This window comes from Piliocolobus tephrosceles, chromosome 1 (assembly GCF_002776525.5).
Source record: "Piliocolobus tephrosceles isolate RC106 chromosome 1, ASM277652v3, whole genome shotgun sequence".
Lineage (NCBI taxonomy): Eukaryota > Metazoa > Chordata > Mammalia > Primates > Cercopithecidae > Piliocolobus > Piliocolobus tephrosceles.
Window position 1 is genome coordinate 92,650,856 of NC_045434.1, and position 21,003 is coordinate 92,671,858.

A 21,003-nucleotide genomic window follows, 5' to 3' on the forward strand; every position below is an offset into this window, starting at 1 on the left:
CCAAGTGGGAGGGGGCGGGCCGGGGCGGGGCCTGGTGGCTGAGCGGAGCTGCTGGGTGCTCCGAGGCTACCCGGCCGCCGGCCGCTCCTCAGTGCGCTGTTCCGCACTTGCTGCCCTCGCCCGGCCCCAGGCGCCGCTGCCATGCGGTTGGCGCTGCTCTGGGCCCTGGGGCTCCTGGGCGCAGGCAGCCCTCTGCCTTCCTGGCCGCTCCCAAATATAGGTGAGTCCTCGGCCTGTAGTGGGTCAGGGGGCGGACTGGGAGGGAGGTGCAGGAAAGTCGGAAGGCATTAGGGTAATGGGGCCGGAAGGAGACCCTGGGAGAGCCCAGCCGGAGCGCGGCCCGACCTGGTCCGTTGTCCTGGGCCTAGGGCCCGGTGACTTGGCGATGGAGTGGAGAGGGAAGGAGAGGGGATGCCGGCGCCCCCTTCCTCCTGCCTGGTCATCCTCTGCGCGGTCCCTGCGGACACTTTCAGGTTCAGGTACCAGGTACCGAGGGGCCTGTCCAGCGCCACTTCAAGATCGTGGTGAGAGGGTAGCTGCTCCCCAGGACTGGCATCTTCGCTGCTCTGGGGCCTAGCTTACCGTTCCACCCGGTGCCAGGGCGCTGAGCGGGCATGGCTTGTAGGGTTTAGTGAAGAGGATTCTCTCTAGCCTGTATTCCAGGCCTGGGGCCGCCAGGCACTCCTCACCCTGGTGCTGTTGCCACCAGTGCCTGGCCGAGCGGGAGGGGCCCGAGAGGAGCCAGGAGAAGGGAGAATTGGCCAGGAAAGAGGCTGGGACACCAACTCCTCCTTGGAACTTTCACTTCCCGCTGCTGTCTTGGGCCGGGACGGAGAGGGCAGGCGCGGGTGGAGTGTCCGGAGGAGAGAGGGCCATTGTGTGTGGGGGGGGTGGGTGGGGGTGCTCGGGGAGGAAGCAGAGGCTGTAGGCAGCGGGTGTGCCTGACTGGGCATGAGGGTGTTTAGGGAGGTGGGGTGTTTGCACTGCTCACCCAGAAATGGGCGTTCCTGGCATCTCCGATGTGAGCGAAGGGGAGGGTGAGCGGGCACCCGGCCACAAGGCTTAGCTCAGTCTCGAGAGGGGGCGTTCCTGAAGTGGGGGGAGAGTGATTGGGAGGGAGTGGGAACAGGGGAGGGTCCCTGTGAGAACCTGGGATTGGCCGGAAGGGGACAAGGAGGGCCACAGGCTGAGCAAGCCGAAAGTCTTTCTTGAGGACTTGTGAATGGGTGGGTGGAAAGCCATAAATTAGAGAGACACCCCCTCCTTCCAGTATTCTCCTTTAAGTCTCAGCATGCAATGCGGAAGCCCCTCAGGTGCCTAAGGACCTTGATCGGCTGGGAACTGGTGGGTCTCAGGGCACCTGCCACCCCCAGCCGTGCTGTCGATTTCCTCAGTACTGTCTTCGGGTGTCCTGGGACCTGCAGGTGGCACCGAGGAGCAGCAGGCAATGTCAGAGAAGGCCCCGAGGGGGCCCTTGGAGCCCCAGGTCCTTCAGGACGATCTCCCGATTAGCCTCAAAAAGGTGCTTCAGGTGAACTCCCACTCCCCTCTAATAAATAAACGAATCCACACACGCCCCTGCATAGTCAGGTGTCTCAAGGCCAAAGCTTGGCTGAGGAGCCGGTGGGTAGAGCTCGCTGTAGTGGGTCTATCCCAGGCCCAGCTGCCTCTCCCACCACACCCCAGCACCTGGCTTCACTTATCTCCCTCTCCCTCTGCACGCACATCTGTCTGCCTCAGCCCCACCCAACCCATCCATCTCCACTGGGGAAATTGTGAAGCCAAACTTGCTTTCTTCATCTCATGTTGGTTTTTTCAGTGGGGGGATTTGGAAAGAGTCAGGACCTTACCAAACCACCCCCCTACCCCATTCTAAAGCTGAGTCAGAGGAAGGGCTGGGGCTTGTGCTGGGTCCTACACGGTGCTTCCTCTCTGGGCAGGAAGCCGAGAAGGGGCGGCTCAGATACCTTCCTTGACCTCCCCGCACAACCCCCCAGAACAATGCCGCACACCAGGCAGGGCTTCCTGGCCCCTCCCCTGGGATCCCCCCACCAGTGATCTAATCGCTGGTGCTCTTCTGAGGGCCTTAGGTTTTCTGGTTAGAGAGGCTGGGAGTTGTGGGCAGGTCTAGGGAGGTGACCTGCCCTCTGGTGCCCACAGACCAGTCTGCCTGAGCCCCTGAGGATCAAGTTGGAGCTGGATGGTGACAGTCATATCCTGGAGCTGCTACAGAATAGGTAATAGTGATGGTGGCAACAACAGTGACCACATGGCCAACAACTTGTATAGCATTTATTATGTGCCAGGTACTAAGTGCTTGTGCTCATTTAATCCTCATAACAACCCTGTAAGGGAGATACTATCGTGTATTACTGTCCTCATTTTATACATGAGGAAGTCAAGGCACAGAGAGATTAAATAACTTGCCCCAGGTGACATAGCTAGTATGTGGTGAAAACCAGATTGGAATTCAAATAAACTAACAGAGTCAGTGGCCCACCCAGTATACTTTGCTGCCCTGGTGTCAGGGAATGGAAAAGTTGGCTGGGGGGTGTTGCCTGGTCCCCAGCCCCACCACCACCTTCAGGCCTCTGCTTGTCAATGCACAACCTGGGAAGTGGCTTGAGCACTGCCTTCTTTTCCTTCACTCCACAGGGAGTTGGTCCCAGGCCGCCCAACCCTGGTGTGGTACCAGCCCGATGGCACTCGGGTGGTCAGTGAGGGACACACTCTGGTGAGTCAGGCCCTCTTGTGCCGTTTTTGGCTTAGGGGAAAGAGGAAGGGGGTAACTGGAAGGTGAGAAGACACTGCGTATTTTTACTGTCAAGCTAGACTCCTTGGTTCCAGTCCTGGTCTGCTCTCTGAGACAACACTAATGTTGTTCCTATGCTGCAGGAGAACTGCTGCTACCAGGGAAGAGTGCAGGGATATGCAGGCTCCTGGGTGTCCATCTGCACCTGCTCTGGGCTCAGGTATACTGGGCGGATTTGATGACAGTAGAGAAAGTAAGGAGACCCAGGCATGGAGCTGAAATGTTTTCTGACTTCCTTTCTTTTTTCTTAGAGGCTTGGTGGTCCTGTCCCCAGAGAGAAGCTATACCCTGGAGCAGGGGCCTGGGGACGTTCAGGGTCCTCCCATTATTTCCCGAATCCAAGATCTCCACCTGCCAGGCCACACCTGTGTCCTGAGCTGGCAGGAACCTGTACACACTCAGACTCCACCAGAGCACCCCCTGCGACAGCGCCACATTCGCCGGGTGAGGATGAATGGCAGGGGAGTGGGCTTCGGTTGTCTTGAGGGCTGACCCCCAGACACTCAGAACTATGTGTTCACAGTAACAACAGCTCCTGCGAATGGAGCACTTCCGCATGTTGGGAACTTTGTGAACATTAGCTCGTGTACTCCTCCCATACCTAGGAGGTACGTGCTATCAATAGGTCTATTTTAAAATGAAGAAACCTTACAAAAAGTATTCAGGCATGGTGGCGTGCGCCTGTAGTTCCAGCCACTCAGGAGGACGAAGTGGAAGAATCGCTTGAGCCCAGAAGGCGGAGGTTGCAGTGAGTCGAAATCGAGCCACTACACACCAGCCTGGGTGACGGAGTGAGATCTCATCTCAAAAAATAAAATAAAATGAAAATGAAATGAAATGAAATGAAATGAAATAAAATAAAATCTAGCTGAGACAGGTTAGGTGGTTTGCCCGAGGCCATACAACTAATAAATGGCCTATCCATATTAGTTGTATTTGGCTCAAACTCTTCATCTGTCTTATGATCCCATTTGCAGAGAGCTCTCACTTGGTTATAGATAATACATAGTTACCAGTGATAAAGCAATATAAACCCAATTTCCTAATTTGTAAAATGAAGATAATAAAACTACTTGCTGCAGAGAGTTGCTGGGAAGATTAAATGAGTCACTATAGATGTGAAGTGCTTAAAACTGTGCCAGGCATATGGTAAGTGACAAGAGTTGATATTGGGATTTTTTCAAATTATTATTATTATTATTATTTGAGACAGAGTCTTGCTCTGTCACCCAGGCTGGAGTGCAGTGGTGTGATCTCGGCTCACTGCAAGCTCTGCCTCCCAGGTTCACGCCATTCTCCTGCCTCAGCCTCCCGAGTAGCTAGGACTACAGGCGCCCGCTACTACGCCCGGCTAATTTTTTGTATTTTTTAGTAGAGACAGGGTTTCACCGTGCTAGCCAGGATGGTCTGGATCTGCTGACCTCGTGATCCGCCCACCTCGGCCTCCCAAAGTGCTGGGATTACAGGCATGAGCCACCGCGCCTGGCTAAATTATTATTTTTTAAAAATTTGAAAAAAACCCACTGAGTTTGGAGCCAGAAAAGCAGGGGTCTACTCCGACCTTCATTATCTACTTCCTGGTCCTCCTTGGCAAGTTCCTGGGCCCTCTGGCCCTCAGTGGCTCATCTGTAAAATGGGCTCTTCACCCTCCTGTTTCACCCACAGAGTAGGAGTGGCTGCCTCTTGATCAGCCCTGCACAGCTATTGGCTGCAAGCGGCAGGTTTGCCTGATACTTCTTTTTGTCCATAGTGGAGGCGGGATGTGGTAACAGAGACCAAGACTGTGGAGCTGGTGATTGTGGCTGATCACTCGGAGGTAAGCCAGCTGGCCCCTGCGCATCCTTCTCCCCCCACACTGCCCTGCCGCCTTTCATGTCACCTCTCTTGGCCTACAGGTCCAGAAATACCGGGACTTCCAGCACCTGCTGAACCGCACACTGGAAGTGGCCCTCTTGCTGGACACAGTGAGTGCTGGACAGGGCAGCCCCCACCCCAGGCCCCTGACCATGACAGCCCCTCTTCTGAGCCCCAGCTCTCTTTCAGTTCTTCCGGCCTCTGAATGTACGAGTGGCACTAGTGGGCCTGGAGGCCTGGACCCAGCGTGACCTGGTGGAGATCAGCCCAAACCCGGCTGTCACCCTCGAAAACTTCCTCCACTGGCGCAGGGCACATTTGCTGCCTCGATTGCCTCACGACAGTGCCCAGCTGGTGACGTAAGGCCCAGACCCAGCCAGAGAGGCCAGTCCTGTCCTGGCCAAATTCACACCCCTTCAGCACCCTACCTCAGCCCCTGAAGCTCTGACCACCGTGGCTTCTGGCCCTGAACTTTGGCCTCTCTGTCCCACAGTGGTACTTCATTCTCTGGGCCTATGGTGGGCATGGCCATTCAGAACTCCATCTGTTCTCCTGACTTCTCAGGAGGTGTGAACATGGTGAGTTATTTCCAGGTCTCCTCCTCATTCCCAATTCAGTTCCTCCCAAGTGTGGTGGCATTTATTCACTGAAATCCCCCTACAAAGTTGCCCAACCCCAAAGCTATGGGTATAGAGGGTGGAGGTGCGTGATGTGGCCTTTGCAGTCAGGGAGCCCTCGCTTGTGGTCAGCTCGTCACAGTGTACACAGTCATCCCCTGTGCAGTCTTCCCATTTCTTGGAGGAGGGTAGAAGGCAGCTGAGGCCCAAAGAACAGAGGTGATCTCCAAGGGCCCACAGTGAGGGAAGGGGACAGAGCTGAGCTAGAGCCCAGGTTTCTGCCATCCAGGCCTGGGTTCTCCTACTTTAGAAGCAATTCAGGAGGGAAGCAGTGCCTGCTGAGTGCCCATGAGGTCAGACATGGAGGGAACAGAAGCAGAGCGGGTGATCTGGGCATTGTGGTGGAGGCAGGCTGGGACTGGACCTGCGGTATCCCTCCCCAATGACAGGACCACTCCACCAGCATCCTGGGAGTCGCCTCCTCCATAGCCCATGAGTTGGGCCACAGCCTGGGCCTGGACCATGATTTGCCCGGGAATAGCTGCCCCTGTCCAGGTCCAGCCCCAGCCAAGACCTGCATCATGGAGGCCTCCACAGAGTGAGTAGCTGCAGGACGGAGAGAGGCGGGGGGGCAAGGGGCAGGGAGAGGCCCCCAGCCCAACCTTCCTTGCCACCCTCCCCAGCTTCCTGCCAGGCCTGAACTTCAGCAACTGCAGCCGACAGGCCCTGGAGAAAGCCCTCCTGGATGGAATGGGCAGCTGCCTCTTTGAACGGCTGCCTAGCCTGCCTCCTATGGCTGCTTTCTGTGGAAATATGTTTGTGGAGCCGGGCGAGCAGTGTGACTGTGGCTTCCCAGATGTGAGCCCCTTTCCCAAAGCCTCGTCCCACTCACTTCTGTGCCTTCACCCTGGCTCATTAGCCCTCTCCCAGCCTCCTGAGCTCCTCTTGGGTTCTGAAGGGACTTCCCACCCCTCTCCTACTTGCCATGTCTATGGGGACAGCACATGGGTTGTTCGTCTCTAGCCCTTGCTTGCTGTGTAGTTCTGGGCATCCTTCTGGTTTTGGCCTGTGGGAGGAGGAGGGATTGGAGGGAGGCTCACAGGCCCCACCTGCTCTGATGCCTGGCCCCCGTGCTCCTGCCCACAGGACTGCGCCGATCCCTGCTGTGATTCCTCAACCTGCCAGCTGAGGCCAGGGGCACAGTGTGCATCCGATGGACCCTGTTGTCAAAATTGCCAGGTAAGTAGAGACTAGACTGGCCACCCAGAGCTCACCTGCCGGGGCCAAGGTGGAAAGGGTCATTCTGACCCCCTAGCTGGATTTGCCCAGTGCCCACACTGATGCTCACCCACCCTCGACAGCTACGTCCATCTGGCTGGCAGTGTCGTCCTACCAGAGGGGATTGTGACTTGCCTGAATTCTGCCCAGGAGACAGCTCCCAGTGTCCCCCTGATATCAGCCTAGGGGATGGCGAGCCCTGCGCTGGTGGGCAAGCTGTGTGCATGCATGGGCGTTGTGCCTCCTATGCCCAGCAGTGCCAGTCACTTTGGGGACCTGGAGCCCAGCCCGCTGCGCCACTTTGCCTCCAGACAGCCAATACTCGGGGAAATGCCTTTGGGAACTGTGGGCGCAACCCCAGTGGCGGCTACGTGTCCTGTACCCCTAGGTAAGTGAGGAAACCTGGCTCCTCCTTTGGGTTTCTGGGAGTCTTGGCCCTGCTTCTACTAACCTGTGTGCCCTTCCCCCTCCCCCCAGAGATGCCATTTGCGGGCAACTCCAGTGCCAGACAGGTAGGACCCAGCCTCTGCTGGGCTCCATCCAGGATCTACTCTGGGAGACAATAGATGTGAATGGGACTGAACTGAACTGCAGCTGGGTGCACCTGGACCTGGGCAGTGATGTGGCCCAGCCCCTCCTGACTCTGCCTGGCACAGCCTGTGGCCCTGGCCTGGTGAGCAGCCTGGGTGGGCAAGACCAGGTGTGAGAAGGGACATTTGGACCACAGTGAAGTGCCCAGACTTCACCGTTCACCAATGTCAAAGGCAGGGACTCCAAGGGAAGTCAGTTTCTTACTTCAGATGGAGCAAAGTCCTATCGACCCACTACGCGCCGGTTTCACCATATGTAAACGCAGGGTGTGACCTCAACCTTGTTGGCCTCCCAGTCCCATTAAAACTCTGTAGGAATCTGATCCAGGCTTTTCTCTCCCTGGGTCAGGTGTGCATAGACCATCGATGCCAGCGTGTGGATCTCCTGGGGGCACAGGAATGTCGAAGCAAATGCCATGGACATGGGGTGAGCTGGGATGGGGGAAGTGGAAGGGGAGCAGAGAGCCTCTAGAGAGGAAAAGGATGCTGGGCTTTGCAAACAGATATATCTGGGTTCTAATCCTTGCTCTACTACTTCCTAGTTGTGTGACCTCAGGCTGGTTACTAACTTTGCTGAGCTCAGTTTCCCCACCTATCAAATGGCTATAATAACAGTATCCCCATCCAGGGCACCTGAGGTGAGCATGAAAGCATCTAGCACAGGCTGGGCACGGTGGCTCATGCCTATAATCACAGTTTTGTTTGTTTGTTTGTTTTGTTTTGAGACAGAGTCTCGCTCTGTCACCCAGGCTGGAGTGCAGTGGCGCGATCTCAGCTCACTGCAACCTCCACCTCCCAGGCTCAATTGTTTCTCCTGCCTCAGCCTCCCTACTAGCTGGGATTACAGGCACCTGCCACCACGCCCAGCTAATTTTTTATTTTCTTTTTTTGTTTTTGTTTTTTTTTTTTGAGACGGAGTCTCGCTCTGTCGCCCAGGCTGGAGTGCAGTGGCGCAATCTCGGCTCACTGCAAGCTCCGCCTCCCGGGTTCACGCCATTCTGCCTCAGCCTCCTGAGTAGCTGGGACTACAGGCGCCCGCCACCGCGCCCGGCTAATTTTTTGTATTTTTAGTAGAGACGGGGTTTCACCGTGGTCTCGATCTCCTGACCTTGTGATCCGCCCACCTCGGCCTCCCAAAGTGCTGGGATTACAGGCGTGAGCCACCGCACCTGGCCTTAATTTTTAATTTTCAGTAGAGATGGGTTTCACCATGTTGGCCAGGCTAGTCTCAAACTTCTGACCTCAAGTGATCTGCCCGCCTTGGCCTCCCAAAGTGCTGGGATTATAGGGGTGAGCCACTGCACCCAGCCAAATTACAGTACTTTGGGAGGCCAAGGCAGGAGGATCACTTGAGGCCAGGAGTTCAAAACCAGCCTGGTCAACATAGTGAAACCTCATCTCTATCAAGGAAAAATTTAAAAATTAGGCCCGCTGGTACACACCTGTGCTCCCAGCTACTTGGGAGGCCAAGGCAGGAGGATTGCTTCAGCCCAGGAGTTCGGGGCTGCAGTGAGCCATAATTGCACCACTGCACTCCAGCCTGGGCAACAGAGTGAGACTCCATCTTACTTGCTGTCTAAAATAAAATAAAAGAAAACAAAGCAAACACAAAGAAAGCAAGCATGTACCACAGTGCCCAGCACACAGAAGGTGTTCAGTAAGTGTTAGTTTGATCTAATTTGCTCTGGTGTGGATAAAGACCCTCCAGGCTCTCTCTACACATCATACCCAGCACAACCCCTAGTTGTAGAAATGCGAGATCTTGAAAAGCTAGAGACAAGGAAATAGTTCCAGAGTGCAGCGTTCCTCATTGCTCACCTTACACCTCCTAGGTCTGTGACAGCAACAGGCACTGCTACTGTGAGGAGGGCTGGGCACCCCCTGACTGCACCACTCAGCTCAAAGGTGGCATGGGGTTGGGGGACAGGGGCAGCTGGGAGGGCAAAGTGGCTCATGCTTTATCTTTCCCCCTCGGCCCTCTCTTTCTGACCCCCCTTTTCTGCTGGTTCCCTGAGTCTGCCCCTTGACCCCTTCACTCTCCCTGATCACTTGACTTCACTCCCTGCCCCCTGCGCCTTCATGGCTCTAGAGTTCTTAGCCCTGCCCTCCTTTAAACCTGACTTCCGCCCACAGCAACCAGCTCCCTGACCACAGGGCTGCTCCTCAGCCTCCTGGTGTTATTGGTCCTGGTGATGCTTGGTGCCAGCTACTGGTACCGTGCCCGCCTGCATCAGCGACTCTGCCAGCTCAAGGGACCCACCTGCCAGTACAGGTATGAGCATCACCTCCCTGCTACCACTTCCTTTAACTGGGGATAATGCTGAAGGCTGCCTCACCTCTGCAGCCCCTGCAACCTGGTTCTGAGCCCCAAGCCCCTTGGACCTTAAACTTGCTGACTGCCATACCCCACACCTCCCTTCCCTATATGCACCCACAGCTTTTTACCTCACAGCTGTGCCCTGTGGAGTGGCTGGAGTGCTAGGGCCATTTCTCCCCAGGAGCTCCTGTGCTGGATAAGTGGGGTCTTCCCTCAAGCTAATAAATAACGCCCCCCCCCCCCACTGGCCCCACCACAATTTTACCTATACTACACATAAGTGCCTGCAAAGAAAGGGTTAACCCCACTCAAGGGTAGCATAAGGTAGAGAACAGGGTCTGAGGCTGGGCCCTCTCCCTTCTTGCCTTTCCTCATGCACAGGGCAGCCCAGTCTGGTCCCCCTGAACGGCCAGGACCTCCGCAGAGGGCCCTGCTGGCACGAGGCACTAAGGTGAGTCCCAGATGCCAGAGGAAAGGGACTCCACCTTGGCCGGGCATCCAGCTTGGACCCTGGGGGGTGCACATTAAAGGCTCCAGACTCAGAGAAAGGCTAGCACTGCCCAAGAGTCAGTCAAAGGAGTCACGGCCAGCCCTGCCCTGCCCTCCCCTCCCCTGGCTACAGGCAGAGAAGCTGAGTCCAGAAGAGTGGGGAGGGCAGCCAGTTGGAGCAGGGGCTGCTGGGCTCCATCCACTGGCCAAGAGGTGGCTTTGAGAGGTGGGTCTATCTGTGCCCCCAGCAGTGACCCCAGGAGGGCACAAGGGCAGTGGTGCTCAGAATGGCCTTCCGTGGGCCCAGGTCACCATGTTAGAAGGGCTGGTGAGCACCCCCGCCCTGAGCCCTCTGCTTGGATGATGGGAGTGTGTGCACACCTCCTCCCCACTTGCTCCCCACCTGCATGGACCTACATAACTGCATGCACAGCACCCACTGCCCTGGGCCCCTGCCAGCCCTCCCTGGGCACTGACCCTTCTCTGCCCACTCTGTCTCTCTGCTTCCTCTTTCCCCTCCGTGCCCGTCTGCCCCTCCTGCCCTCCCAGCAGGCTGGTGCTCTCGGCTTCCCGGCCCCCCCTTCCAGGCCGCTGCCGCCTGACCCTGTACCCAAGAGACTCCAGGTAAATCTGGGCCAGGGCCCGCCCTGAGCCAAGGCAGGTGGGAGGCTTGGTACCCAACTGCAGTTCTCATCCCTGCTCCCTGCCAGTGGTGCTCTTCATTAGGTGATCGGGGTGCCCCTCAGCCTTCAGACACTCTGAGCCCCAGAAGCAGCAAAGGGTGAGCCTCCTGCCTTGGTTTCTACCACCATCTGGTGGTCAGTGGCGGGACTGCAGTCGGCCAGGGACTCCGCGGTTGACCTACACCTTCCTCCCCTGAGACATCAGCTGGCATGCCTCCAAACCCTCTGCGCATGCCCTCATTCTCTCCTGCCCCCTGGCTGACTTTGCATGTTGACTTGAACCCCTCTGGGGAATCTCTATGCATGTCCACAGCCCCTGGTTATGCTCTCACAGCCACTGCCCCTCTCTCTGTTCAGGCTGAGCTGGCTGACCGACCCAATCCCCCTACCCGCCCTCTGCCCGCTGACCCGATGGTGAGAAGCCCGAAGGTAACGGTGGGGGGAGAGAAGGGCACGGCCTCTCCCCCCATCTAGGGCTGTGGTGCTGGTAGCCATGACGGTGGTGGCCGTGGCGAGATGCCCCCTCAGTGCATGAGGGCACATATCCAGGTGGTGCCTTTAATAGTGACAGGTTTGTTTGCAGACAAGGGTGACCGATGGTGCTGCCCCCAAGCTGGTGTTCCCCAGCACCAGTGCGTTGGGGGTGGGCAACATGACACCCCCCCACCTAAGTCGGCCTCCTGCCTTCTCTCCCTCAGTCTCAGGGGCCAGCCAAGCCCCCACCCCCAAGGAAGCCACTGCCTGCCGACCCCCAGGGCCGGTGCCCATCCGGTGACCTGCCAGGCCCAGGAGCTGGAATCCCGCCCCTAGCGCTACCCTCCAGGTAGGAGGAGCCCTAGGGATGGGTGAGCAGGGCGAGTGACCTGGGGGAAGGGGGTCTCTGACCCTTTTTTCTCGGCTTCCTGCACTCCAGACCAGCGCCACCGCCTCCGACAGTGTCCTCGCTCTACCTCTGACCTCTCTGGAGGTTCCGCTTGCCTCCAAACCGGACTTAGGACTTCAAGAGGCGGGCGTGCCCTCTGGAGTCCCCTACCATGACTGAAGGCGCCAGAGGCTGGACGCGATGTCTTAAGGCTCCGGGCACCACCACGCGCTGTCAAGCAGCACTCTAGGGACCGGCGGCGTAGCTGCAGCTGGGGTTTGGGGAGCGGCTGGGGGTTCGAAGGGGTTGAGGGAGGTACGCACAGCCTGTCTCTGCTCAGCTGCAATAAACGTGACATCTTGGGAGCGTTACGCAGTTTGTCTGCTTCTAGAAGCCGGGTCGCTCCTGCTGGGGTTCCAGGTCTGGCCGCCAGGAGACGCTGCTGCCTCAGATGAGGGCGGGCTGTGTGGGGCGGGAGTACCAGAATGGGTCGGCGTGTGTCCCGGGATGCTCGCGGCTTCCCTCTGCCCAGACTGGGGTGGCTTTCGGTGCAATCTGTCAAGCCATTGGACCTGCCGTCCTGACTCTGACCACTGGCTGGGAAAAGTGGATCTGGCTGGTGTTCTCAGAGCCCAGGAGCCAGGGCGGAGCGGGGCGGCGGCTGCTCCCACGATCCCAAGGCCGCGCACCTGCCTCCTCCCCCTCAGCCGCCGCCACCTGAGGGATCCGGAACAAAGGTGCTTTGTACAGGCCGCAACCACCTCATTACTTCGTCTTCGGGACTGGGGCCGCGTGGGCCCCCAGCCCGGATCGAAGGTGTGGAGCGGCAAGGGACAGACACCAATCCCAAAGTGAGCATCTAGCGCGCCACCTAAGGCTCTTTAGGGAAGGTGGTCCCAGAAGCTGTGTTCTCCCTTCCGCTTGCACTATCCCTAGATTTGCAAAGAAAACGGGGCGGTATATGAAGGTGGTTGGATAGGCTAAGGTTATGTACCCTTATTTAAAATCTTACAAACTTCTAATAAGGCAGTCTACCCAGGACTAAAGCAGACACGAAAGGGATGACCTCCCTAAAAATATTGCTGTTGGAATACGTCCTTCCTCCCCGCCCCCTCGCTGTGAGGTGCAGCCTCAGCGGAAGCTTTGGCGAACGCGGCGTGCGCTGCGGTGCACAGAGGGTTAACTGGGGTTGGCGCTGGATGGAGAGGAGGAGACGCGCTCCCATTGGCGGAAAGTTATCCAGGGCGGGGTCTGTGAATCTCCGCACCCCACCCCCCTTTCCACAACCCCCCTCTTCACTTTGTACCTTTCTCGCCTCGACTGTGAAGCGGGCCGGGACCTGCCAGGCCAGACCAAACCGGACCTCGGGGGCGATGCGGCTGCTGCCCCTGCTGCAGACTGTCCTGTGGGCCGCGTTCCTCGGCTCCCCTCTGCGCGGGGGCTCCAGCGTCCGCCACGTCGTCTACTGGAACTCCAGTAACCCCAGGTAGCCGGGCCGAACCGGGCGAGCGCCTAGCCAAGTCTGCGCGCTCCCGGGCTTTGCGCGCGCCCGCCACCCGCTCTGTGCGCAGCGCCGCCTGAAACTGGCCGCGCGTCGGGGCTCCTTTGTTTGAGCCGGCGGGGAAGGGGGGAGGGGGGAGGGGCGAGGCGCGCCCTGGGTCTCCCCACAGCCCGCATGTGTTAGGGGGCAGGCAGAAGACCCCAGCCCCAAGGGTTGTCTAGGGGGTCTTGGAGCATGGAGCTGGGGGGGCTTTGCCCGCACTCCGGGCTCCGCCCCCCTCGCTGCTCTCCTGGCATCCCCAGCCTCCCGCCGGCTAGAGCTGGGGCTGGCGAACTTGAGATCAAGGGAGGGGGCTTTACTCTTGTGAAAGAGCGTGGGTTACTGTCCTGCCCCCTGGATCTCACTCTGGCTCTTGCTCTGTTTCCTGATCTCATTTGCTATCTCTGCTTTCATCTCTGTCTTTATTGGCCCTTCTGTTTCTTTCCAGTGTCAGCCCTGCCCTTCTAGCCGAATTACCTCTGGGCAAGTCTCGTGACCCTCCTAACCTCATTTATCTCACCTGTATAATGGGCTAATAATACCTAGTACCCTGGGAAGTCCGGCGGGGTAAGTGAGGTCATGTATGTGAAAGAAGCTCAGGCTGTACAGATATAAACTATTATTTCTTTCTCTCTCCTGAGCTGCCTGCCTTTGAACCTCAGTATATTTTACTGTTTCCAACCCCCTCCCCAAGTCTCCATGTCTCTTCTGTTTCCCAGCTGTTTTTCTTTCTGATTTTCTACTTGAGACAATCTGTGACTCTATTCATTTCTTCACTCACTAACATTTATTTATTAAACACATACTGTGTGTGCCCGGCCCTGTGATAGGTTGCAGGGGATTAACTATATAGATGAGAAGATCAAGACCCTGCCCTCTGGGATTCCACAGACTCTGGAGAACAGGCGCAGGCAGCAGAGCCTGCGTAAAGACAGGTCATTACAATACCAAGTGATAAGAGCTTTTGTTGTCCTTGGACTCTGAATTCCTCTATCTCTGTCACAGACCAATGCTTCTGAATCGCTTGGAGGACCAAGCGATTTTCTACCAAGTGAGAAAATTCAGGTTTCTCACTCCCCAATCTTAATGTTTCTGGCTCATTCATTCAGTCCACAAATATTTATTGAACACTGTCTTGTGCTGGGCACTTTTCCAGGCATGGGGAATGCGGTAGAACAAAACTTACCAAGGCCCTGTCCTTGCTCAGCTTGCGTTCTAGTAAGTCTGGACTGGCTAAGCCCAGGAATCTTCATTTCGAATCAGAACTGATACAGGTGGGCCTTGAACCACCCATTGGAAGCTTTTCCTACGTCACGTCACGCTTCGCTGTGTTTGTGGTATGGGGGGGTGGTTCATGCAGCATTCGGTACTGTGGGGAAACGCCTGTTCCAGCCCTTCCCACCTGTGCTGGCTTCCCCAGGCAGCTCCCAAGAGGCGGGGAAGGGAGTGCTGAGAAGACTGAAGACTGGGTAGTATGTGGACTCCCCCCATGCCTGGCACTTGCTCCTCTTGGCCAAAAAGGGAGGCACTAGCACCCACTCCCTCATTCTTTTTTGTTGTTGTTGTTAATTTTTAGAATTTAGAGACAGGGTCTTGCTCTGTCACCCAGGCTGTAGTGCCGTAACATGATAATAGCTTGCTACAGGAACTCATGGGCACAAAGGATCCTCCCGCCTCAGCCTCCCAAGTAGCTGGGACTACAGGATTGCACCACCACACATGGCCTTTATTTATTTATTTATTTATTTATTTATTTATTTATTTATGGTAGAGACAGTCTCACCATGTTGCCCAGGCCGGTCTTGAACTCCTGGCCTCAAGCAGTCCTCCCACCTCGGCCTCCCAAAGTGCTGGGATTCAGATACTAGCCACCACACCTGGCCTCCCTCATTCTTTTTTTTACCATGATGTTCTTTTCACCCTTGGGTTGAAGTCTAAAGGACAGTGTTCCTCACTTTATATCTGTGTTTGAGGAGACCTTTCCCAACCCGTTTCCTCCTCTGTATCTGCAGCTGCACTGTGTGCAACTGTACCTCCTGCCTCTGCCCAGCTTCTTCACAGCATCCATCCACCTGACATTGATCAAGCCTGGTGCTGTGCCACGTTGAGTGTTGGGCACTGGGGCTAGAGAGGTGTGTGGCAGCTCCACCCTGAAAGATAGGGTGTGGTGACCCTCCTTCTGGCATCTAAGCTGTGTGGTTATGGGCACTGCAGGTCTTAGCCTCTCGGAACCTGTGAATCCATCATCTCATCCATTTCTTGCACTCTCTTTGTCTCTCAAGAGTTGTCAGTCTGGGGACCTTGGGTCTTCCTGAGCTTCTCCGTCGCCCATGGGTGGAGGAGAGGCTGGCAGGGGCCTCTGAGAAGGGGTGTCTCTGGCCTCCATGGCCACGGTGTGGTACCCTCCCCTCCTCAGCCCACCCCTGTCTTACGCCTGCAGGCTGCTTCGAGGAGACGCCGTGGTGGAGCTGGGCCTCAACGATTACCTAGACATTGTCTGCCCCCACTATGAAGGCCCAGGGCCCCCTGAGGGCCCTGAGACGTTTGCTTTATACATGGTGGACTGGCCAGGCTATGAGTCCTGCCAGGCAGAGGGCCCCCGGGCCTTCAAGCGCTGGGTGTGCTCCCTGCCCTTCGGCCACGTCCAATTCTCAGAGAAGATTCAGCGCTTCACACCCTTCTCCCTCGGCTTTGAGTTCTTACCTGGAGAGACTTACTACTACATCTGTGAGTGGCCAAGGGCACACTGGATACCTCTTGGGAAGGGTAGGGAGCGGGAAGGAGAGACCTGGGAAGAGGAGGGGGCTGGGTCTCTAATATACACTGGGTCGGGGCTGGGGCTGAACTCAGGACTGAGGAGGGAAATGTCTAGTAAGGCGAAAGTAGGAGGAGCTAGAAAAGGGGGCCAGGGAGATGAGAGGCCTGGATGGGGCCTGATACATGGGTGTGGCCCCAAAGTAAGGAAACGCATTCCAGGGACCTGGAGAGAAGAAAAGCTAGGAGGGTCTGAAACAGTTTGAGGCATACAAAGGGGTGACTCCCTGTGCTAACTTCTTCCCAATTTCCCACTACCCAGCGGTGCCCACTCCAGAGAGTTCTGGCCAGTGCTTGAGGCTCCAGGTGTCTGTCTGCTGCAAGGAGAGGAGTAAGTGGGTTGGGGGCATGGACCCTACTGGCTAATGTGGGGCCTTGGGAAGGAGGGAAGGAGTGAGAAGAATCTAGGAGCATCAGACTCCAGGGGTCCTGGTGAAGCTTCAAGCTGTGGTCTCTTCTCCCCATTTAGCCTTGTGGGAGCTTCTATTGCACCATCCTCTCCCCATTTCTGTTTTGTTTTGTTTTTAGATGGAGTCTGTCTCTGTTGCCCAGGCTGGAGTGCAGTGGCGTGATCTTGGCTCACTGCAAGCTCTGCCTCCCAGATTCACGCCATTCTCCTGCCTCACCCTCCTGAGTAGCTGGGACTACAGGCACTCGCCAGCACGCACGGCTAATTTTTTGTATTTTTAGTAGAGACGGGGTTTCACCATGTTAGCCAGGATGGTCTCGATCTCCTGACCTCATGATCTGCCCGCCTTGGCCTCCCAAAGTGCTGGGATTACAGGCGTGAGCCACCGCCCCCAGCTCCCCCACTTCTTTTTTAAGAGACAGGGTCTTGCTGTGTTGCCCAGGCTGGAATGCAGTGGCACGATCATACTTCACTGCAGCCTCAAACTCCTGGGTTCAAGCGATTCTCCTGCCTCAGTTTCCCGAGTAGCTGGGATTACAGGCGCCCGCAACCACAACTCACAGCTGGCTAAATTACTTTTTATTTTTTGTAGAGATAGGAGCTCACTGTGTTGCTCAGGCTGGTCTTGAACTCCTGACCTCAAGAGATCTGCCTCCCAAAGCACTGGGATTACAGGCGTGAGCCACCATGTCTTGTGTGGCCTCACTGCACACTTTTTTTTTTTTTTTTTTGAGACAGAGTCTCGCTCTGGCTCTGTCGCCCATGGCTGGATTACAGTGGTGCGATCTCAGCTTACTCCAACCTCACCCTCCGGGTGCAAGCAATTCTCCTGCCTCAGTCTGCCGAGTAGCTAGGACTACAGGTATGCGCCACCTAGCTTTTTTTTTTTTTTTTTTTTAGTAGAGGCAGAGTTTCACTATGTTGGCCAGGCTGGTCTCAAACTCCTGGCCTCAAGTGATCCGCTCGCCTCAGCCTTCCAAAGTGCTAGGATTACAGGCATGAGCCATCACACCCGACCTACTGTACACTTTTTTAAGCTGGGCCAAGAGAATGGCGTGTCCAGGGGCAAGGACCTTCAAGGCCTTAGCTGAGTTGGTTGTCTCTATTGGCAATTTTGGGGAGGCTTGGAAGTTGGGGCTTAGAAAGGATGAGGTCATAGATCTTGGGAAGGGATTGGCTGGTTTGGGAGACCCTGGAGGATGGTAAAGGAGGGAACTGCTAATGGGAAGGGGAGGAAGGAGGCTGGTAAAGTGGGAGGACTGATCAGTGCTACCCCCTCCCCCTCACAGAGTCTGAGTCAGCCCATCCTGTTGGGAGCCCTGGAGAGAGTGGCACATCAGGGTGGCGAAGGGGGGACACTCCCAGCCCCCTCTGTCTCTTGCTATTACTGCTGCTCCTGATTCTTCGTCTTCTGCGAATTCTGTGAACCAAGCAGACCTTCCCTCTTACCCCAAGGAGCCAGAGCCCTCCCAAGATCCCCTGAAGGAGGGGGATCCTTGCTGCCTGCACTGGGGGTACCCATTCAGACCGACAAGATGGAGCATTGATGGGGGAGATCAGAGGGTCTGAGGTGACCCTTGCAGGTGCCTGTCCCCTCATCACAGGCTAAAGAAGAGTAGCAGACAGCCCTGGACACTCTGAAGCAGAGGCAAGACAAACACAGGTGCTTTGCAGGCTGCTCTGAGGGTCTCAGCCCATCCCTCGGGAAGACTGGGATTTGGTACGATCAAATCTTCAAGCCAGCTGGGGGCCAAGGCTGAAGACCTGGGGACAGGTGGATTGCTGGACCAGGGCAAAGAAGAAGCCCTGCCATCTGTGCCCTGTGGGCCTTTTCCCTGGGGCAGCACCTTGCCCTCCCCACGGGGTCACTCACTTGTCTTCTGTGAAGACGGACTCTTCATGAGGTTGAATTTCATGCCAGTTTGTATTTTTATAAGTATCTAGACCAAACCTTCAATAAACCACCCGTCTTTTTGTTGCTCTCCCCAACCTACTGCCCTCAGGCCCCTTCCCTGATAGCAGGACTCCCTGTGGCCTGTACTCTCAGCTTAGCTTGGCCTGACCTCCATGCCAGCTGTGCTCAGGCCATCCATGCCAGGCCTCAGTGGGCACCCCTCTGGGCAATGTGGGGTGGGTGCCAGCAGCAGCTGTGGAGCTTGGCACCCTCTCTCACCTCCCCAACCGGCTTCCTGTGCTGAGGAGGGGCAGATGCTCCTGACAGCCCATCCGCTTGGGGCCCTGCCCAAGTCCTGGTAGCACCAAGCCGGGTGCCCAGCAAAAGCAAGGGGTAGTATTAATAGAAAGACAGCATCTGGGTTTCAGAATGCCTGGGTCCCTGAGAGTTGGTCATCCCTCCCCCTCCCCAAGGGCACTCTGGGCGGTGTCTGGCCTAGAACTGGGTAGGTGGGGTCAGATCAAAGCCTCCTTCCCCAGCGGCCTCTTTGTTCCTAGCTTTTATGAGGAGGAGGAGGTGGGGCTGAGGAGGGAGGGCCCCCTCTGCTCTCAGCCCACACTGTCTCTTCCACCTCTGGTAGGCGAGGCTATGATCCCCACAAGGCGAAGTAGGGCCCTCTTTCTGAATGGTGTCCTGGATGGTGCCTGGGTAAGGGGCGCCCCTTCCCCTGCAGCTGTACTTTACCCGCCCCGGTGCCCCGCAGCCTCCACCGGCACGGTGCCAACCCGCCTGGCACCGAGCCAGCGATCGATAGGTGGATGTTGTGCTGATTAGCTCGGCCCGGCTGCGGCAGCGAGAGGCAGCGTGTGAACACGGTTAGGGGGGCGCGGGGGAGACGGCGGTGGCGGGAGGGAGGCATGAGGGAGGGCGCTAGGGGTCCAGAGACCGACACAGAGGTGCTAGGGTTTGCGAACCCCTCCCCCACCCTTTGCACACCTAGGTCAGATCCCGGTCTCTCTCGGAGCGGGCGGGGGCCCTCTCCCCCACCACCATGCACCGATTTCGGCGGCCATCGTTCATGTTAATTCTATTGCTCTGGCTGAGGCCTTGGGTGGAGGGCAACACTGCGGGCAGAGCAGACTCCAGTCAGTCCCTTCCCCCATTCGAGGCCACCTTTCAGAAAACGCCTCTTGTAGGTAGGTGCATGTATCAGGGCCTTCACCCCAAACCTTGATCTTTAGCGGGGGCGAGGGTCTGGGGCTCGAAGGAGAGGGTGTAGTTGGCTGAAGGAGAAGCTATGGGCTAGGTCTTCAGGTCCTGGATTCAAGTTCCATCTTTACAGTCATCCAGGAGGGTGTCTATACGTTGCCATGGAAACCGGCTTACTGCTACCTCCGCCCCTCCCAAGTGAAGCCATAGGCGGAGTAGATTGGGAGCGACTGGTTAGCAGCCCTTGCCCTGCATTGAGAACTGTGGGGGTCTCACCCGGCTCCCAGCGGCCCCAGGCCACCCCTCTTTTCGCGGAACCAGGCGGGCGCGCTCGCTCCCGCGGCTGGGACTGGCGCGCGGATGCGCCGCTGATAAGAACGCATGTGCGAAGAGACGCGAGGCCCAGTCAGCTTTCCCCGCACTCAGACGCACGCCCTAAATGTCGGGCGCTCCCACTTGACGCGGACACAAGCCCCTGCCGGCCGCCCAGCCCCTTGCAGGTGCAAGGGCGGATGCCTCAGCTACTACGGGAGCCTGGCTGGGGAGGTGGTGGGGGCGGGGGGAGTCATAAGCTTAGGCCCGCCCAGCCACAGGCGCTCAGGCCAAGCCGGCCTTCCCTACACACACTTTGCTCATAGCATGCGCGGGCGGCTGATTCAGTCCCGGGGCGCGTCCCCATGGAAAGCCAGGACCGAGTCCACTCATGGGGCCGAGACGGGCTGCAGGCGCTAGGAGGTCTTCCCCACGAGAAGCCCTCGAGGCGTGTTCCAGGGCGCGGTTCCAGGAGGCTGGGCAGGCCTGAAAGTTTTGGGGCGTAACCAATCTCCCGTAAACTCAGTAGCGCTAGGCGGCTCAGGGTGGGGCCCTCAATTTGTTGGGCCTGCCCTAGTCTCTCCCAAATAGATGCGAAAACTCCACGCATCTTTACCTCGCCCTCTTTCCCTGTTTGAGAGCCTGAGAGTCTCTGCGATCGGGAATCCTGCTCCACACTTTCTGGGGTTGCAAATCTCCCTTTTCTTCTCCAGATTCAACCCTCAAGTTTTGTTCTTTTTCTGTCACCTCCCCCCTTTTTCTTCTTCCCTTTTATTAGTTCCTTCTTTCCTTTCTTTATTTTTCATTCATTCAGCACATTGTGAGCTTCCAGCGCACCTTTCAGTAGGCCAGACGCTAGCTGGGGTCGTCGGGGGATCCCCAGCGGTGACGCAATTGGAAAGGGTGCACTCTGGCTTCCAAATAGCCAATAGAATCCCGGGGCCTGGGCCATGAGGTCATCAGCGGTGATGCCCATTGGTTCAGGTCTGGAAGTGGGGAAGGGGTCCCTATAGCAACCGACGGTGCGTCCGAATGCAACCTGGAGAGTAATGTTTGCCTGAGCTGCTGTGGCGGCTTGGGATGGGGTGGGAAAACTGGAGTGGAGCTCAGCTTCCCAGGTCCTGCATCCCTAGCCCAAGCACGCTCATCTCTCTTGAGATCCTTTTTGTCTTTCAAAGTAATGGTCAGCGCCACTTAACGCAGAAAGATTAGGAATAGGTTGGTTATTGGCAACAGCATTGGGGTACTGGGTGCAGAGCTGCTGCCACCAGGAATGTCAGTACTGAGATCCTGTGTTATCTGCATATCATCTGCATCTCATTT

At 56.9% G+C, this 21,003-nt stretch overlaps 2 protein-coding genes across 11 annotated transcripts; both read left to right on the plus strand.

Moving 5' to 3' along the window:
- Nucleotides 1-11: 11 nt before the first annotated feature.
- ADAM15 (ADAM metallopeptidase domain 15) lies at nt 12-11,873 on the plus strand. 9 transcript variants are annotated; one of them, XM_023213899.3, is made up of 23 exons: nt 13-220; nt 1,425-1,531; nt 2,161-2,237; nt 2,656-2,734; nt 2,896-2,972; nt 3,064-3,256; nt 4,563-4,628; nt 4,708-4,776; nt 4,856-5,025; nt 5,160-5,244; nt 5,733-5,881; nt 5,967-6,141; nt 6,430-6,522; nt 6,645-6,949; nt 7,039-7,234; nt 7,501-7,578; nt 8,984-9,056; nt 9,285-9,423; nt 9,850-9,919; nt 10,507-10,581; nt 10,998-11,069; nt 11,339-11,463; nt 11,554-11,873. In XM_023213899.3, exons 1-23 carry the CDS (start codon nt 142-144, stop codon nt 11,594-11,596), a joined length of 2,595 nt encoding a protein of 864 aa, XP_023069667.1. In that variant the 5' UTR covers nt 13-141; the 3' UTR covers nt 11,597-11,873. The 9 variants fall into 9 exon arrangements, with proteins under 9 accessions (XP_023069674.1, XP_023069667.1, XP_026304697.1 ...); XM_023213900.3 differs by having other exon boundaries at nt 14-220; nt 10,510-10,581; XM_023213901.3 differs by lacking the exon at nt 10,998-11,069 and having other exon boundaries at nt 14-220.
- Nucleotides 11,874-11,993: 120 nt separating this feature from the next.
- EFNA4 (ephrin A4) lies at nt 11,994-18,254 on the plus strand. 2 transcript variants are annotated; one of them, XM_023213908.1, is made up of 5 exons: nt 11,994-12,318; nt 12,831-12,988; nt 15,483-15,769; nt 16,119-16,187; nt 17,555-18,254. In XM_023213908.1, exons 1-5 carry the CDS (start codon nt 12,010-12,012, stop codon nt 17,689-17,691), a joined length of 960 nt encoding a protein of 319 aa, XP_023069676.1. In that variant the 5' UTR covers nt 11,994-12,009; the 3' UTR covers nt 17,692-18,254. The 2 variants fall into 2 exon arrangements, with proteins under 2 accessions (XP_023069676.1, XP_023069675.1); XM_023213907.1 differs by adding an exon at nt 13,873-13,977 and having other exon boundaries at nt 12,192-12,988.
- Nucleotides 18,255-21,003: the final 2,749 nt, after the last annotated feature.

Bases quoted from the DNA above. Each gene is read 5' to 3' on its own strand.
- EFNA4 (XM_023213907.1), top strand. From the start codon at position 12,564: ATGACCTCCCTAAAAATATTGCTGTTGGAATACGTCCTTCCTCCCCGC. The intron at 12,989-13,872 runs GTAGCCGGGCCG...GCCCTGTGATAG, and splicing joins TGGAACTCCAGTAACCCCAG to GTTGCAGGGGATTAACTATA. The intron at 15,770-16,118 runs GTGAGTGGCCAA...CCCACTACCCAG, and splicing joins AGAGACTTACTACTACATCT to CGGTGCCCACTCCAGAGAGT.
- ADAM15 (XM_023213899.3), top strand. From the start codon at position 142: ATGCGGTTGGCGCTGCTCTGGGCCCTGGGGCTCCTGGGCGCAGGCAGC. The intron at 4,777-4,855 runs GTGAGTGCTGGA...GCTCTCTTTCAG, and splicing joins TGGCCCTCTTGCTGGACACA to TTCTTCCGGCCTCTGAATGT. The intron at 7,579-8,983 runs GTGAGCTGGGAT...TACACCTCCTAG, and splicing joins GCAAATGCCATGGACATGGG to GTCTGTGACAGCAACAGGCA.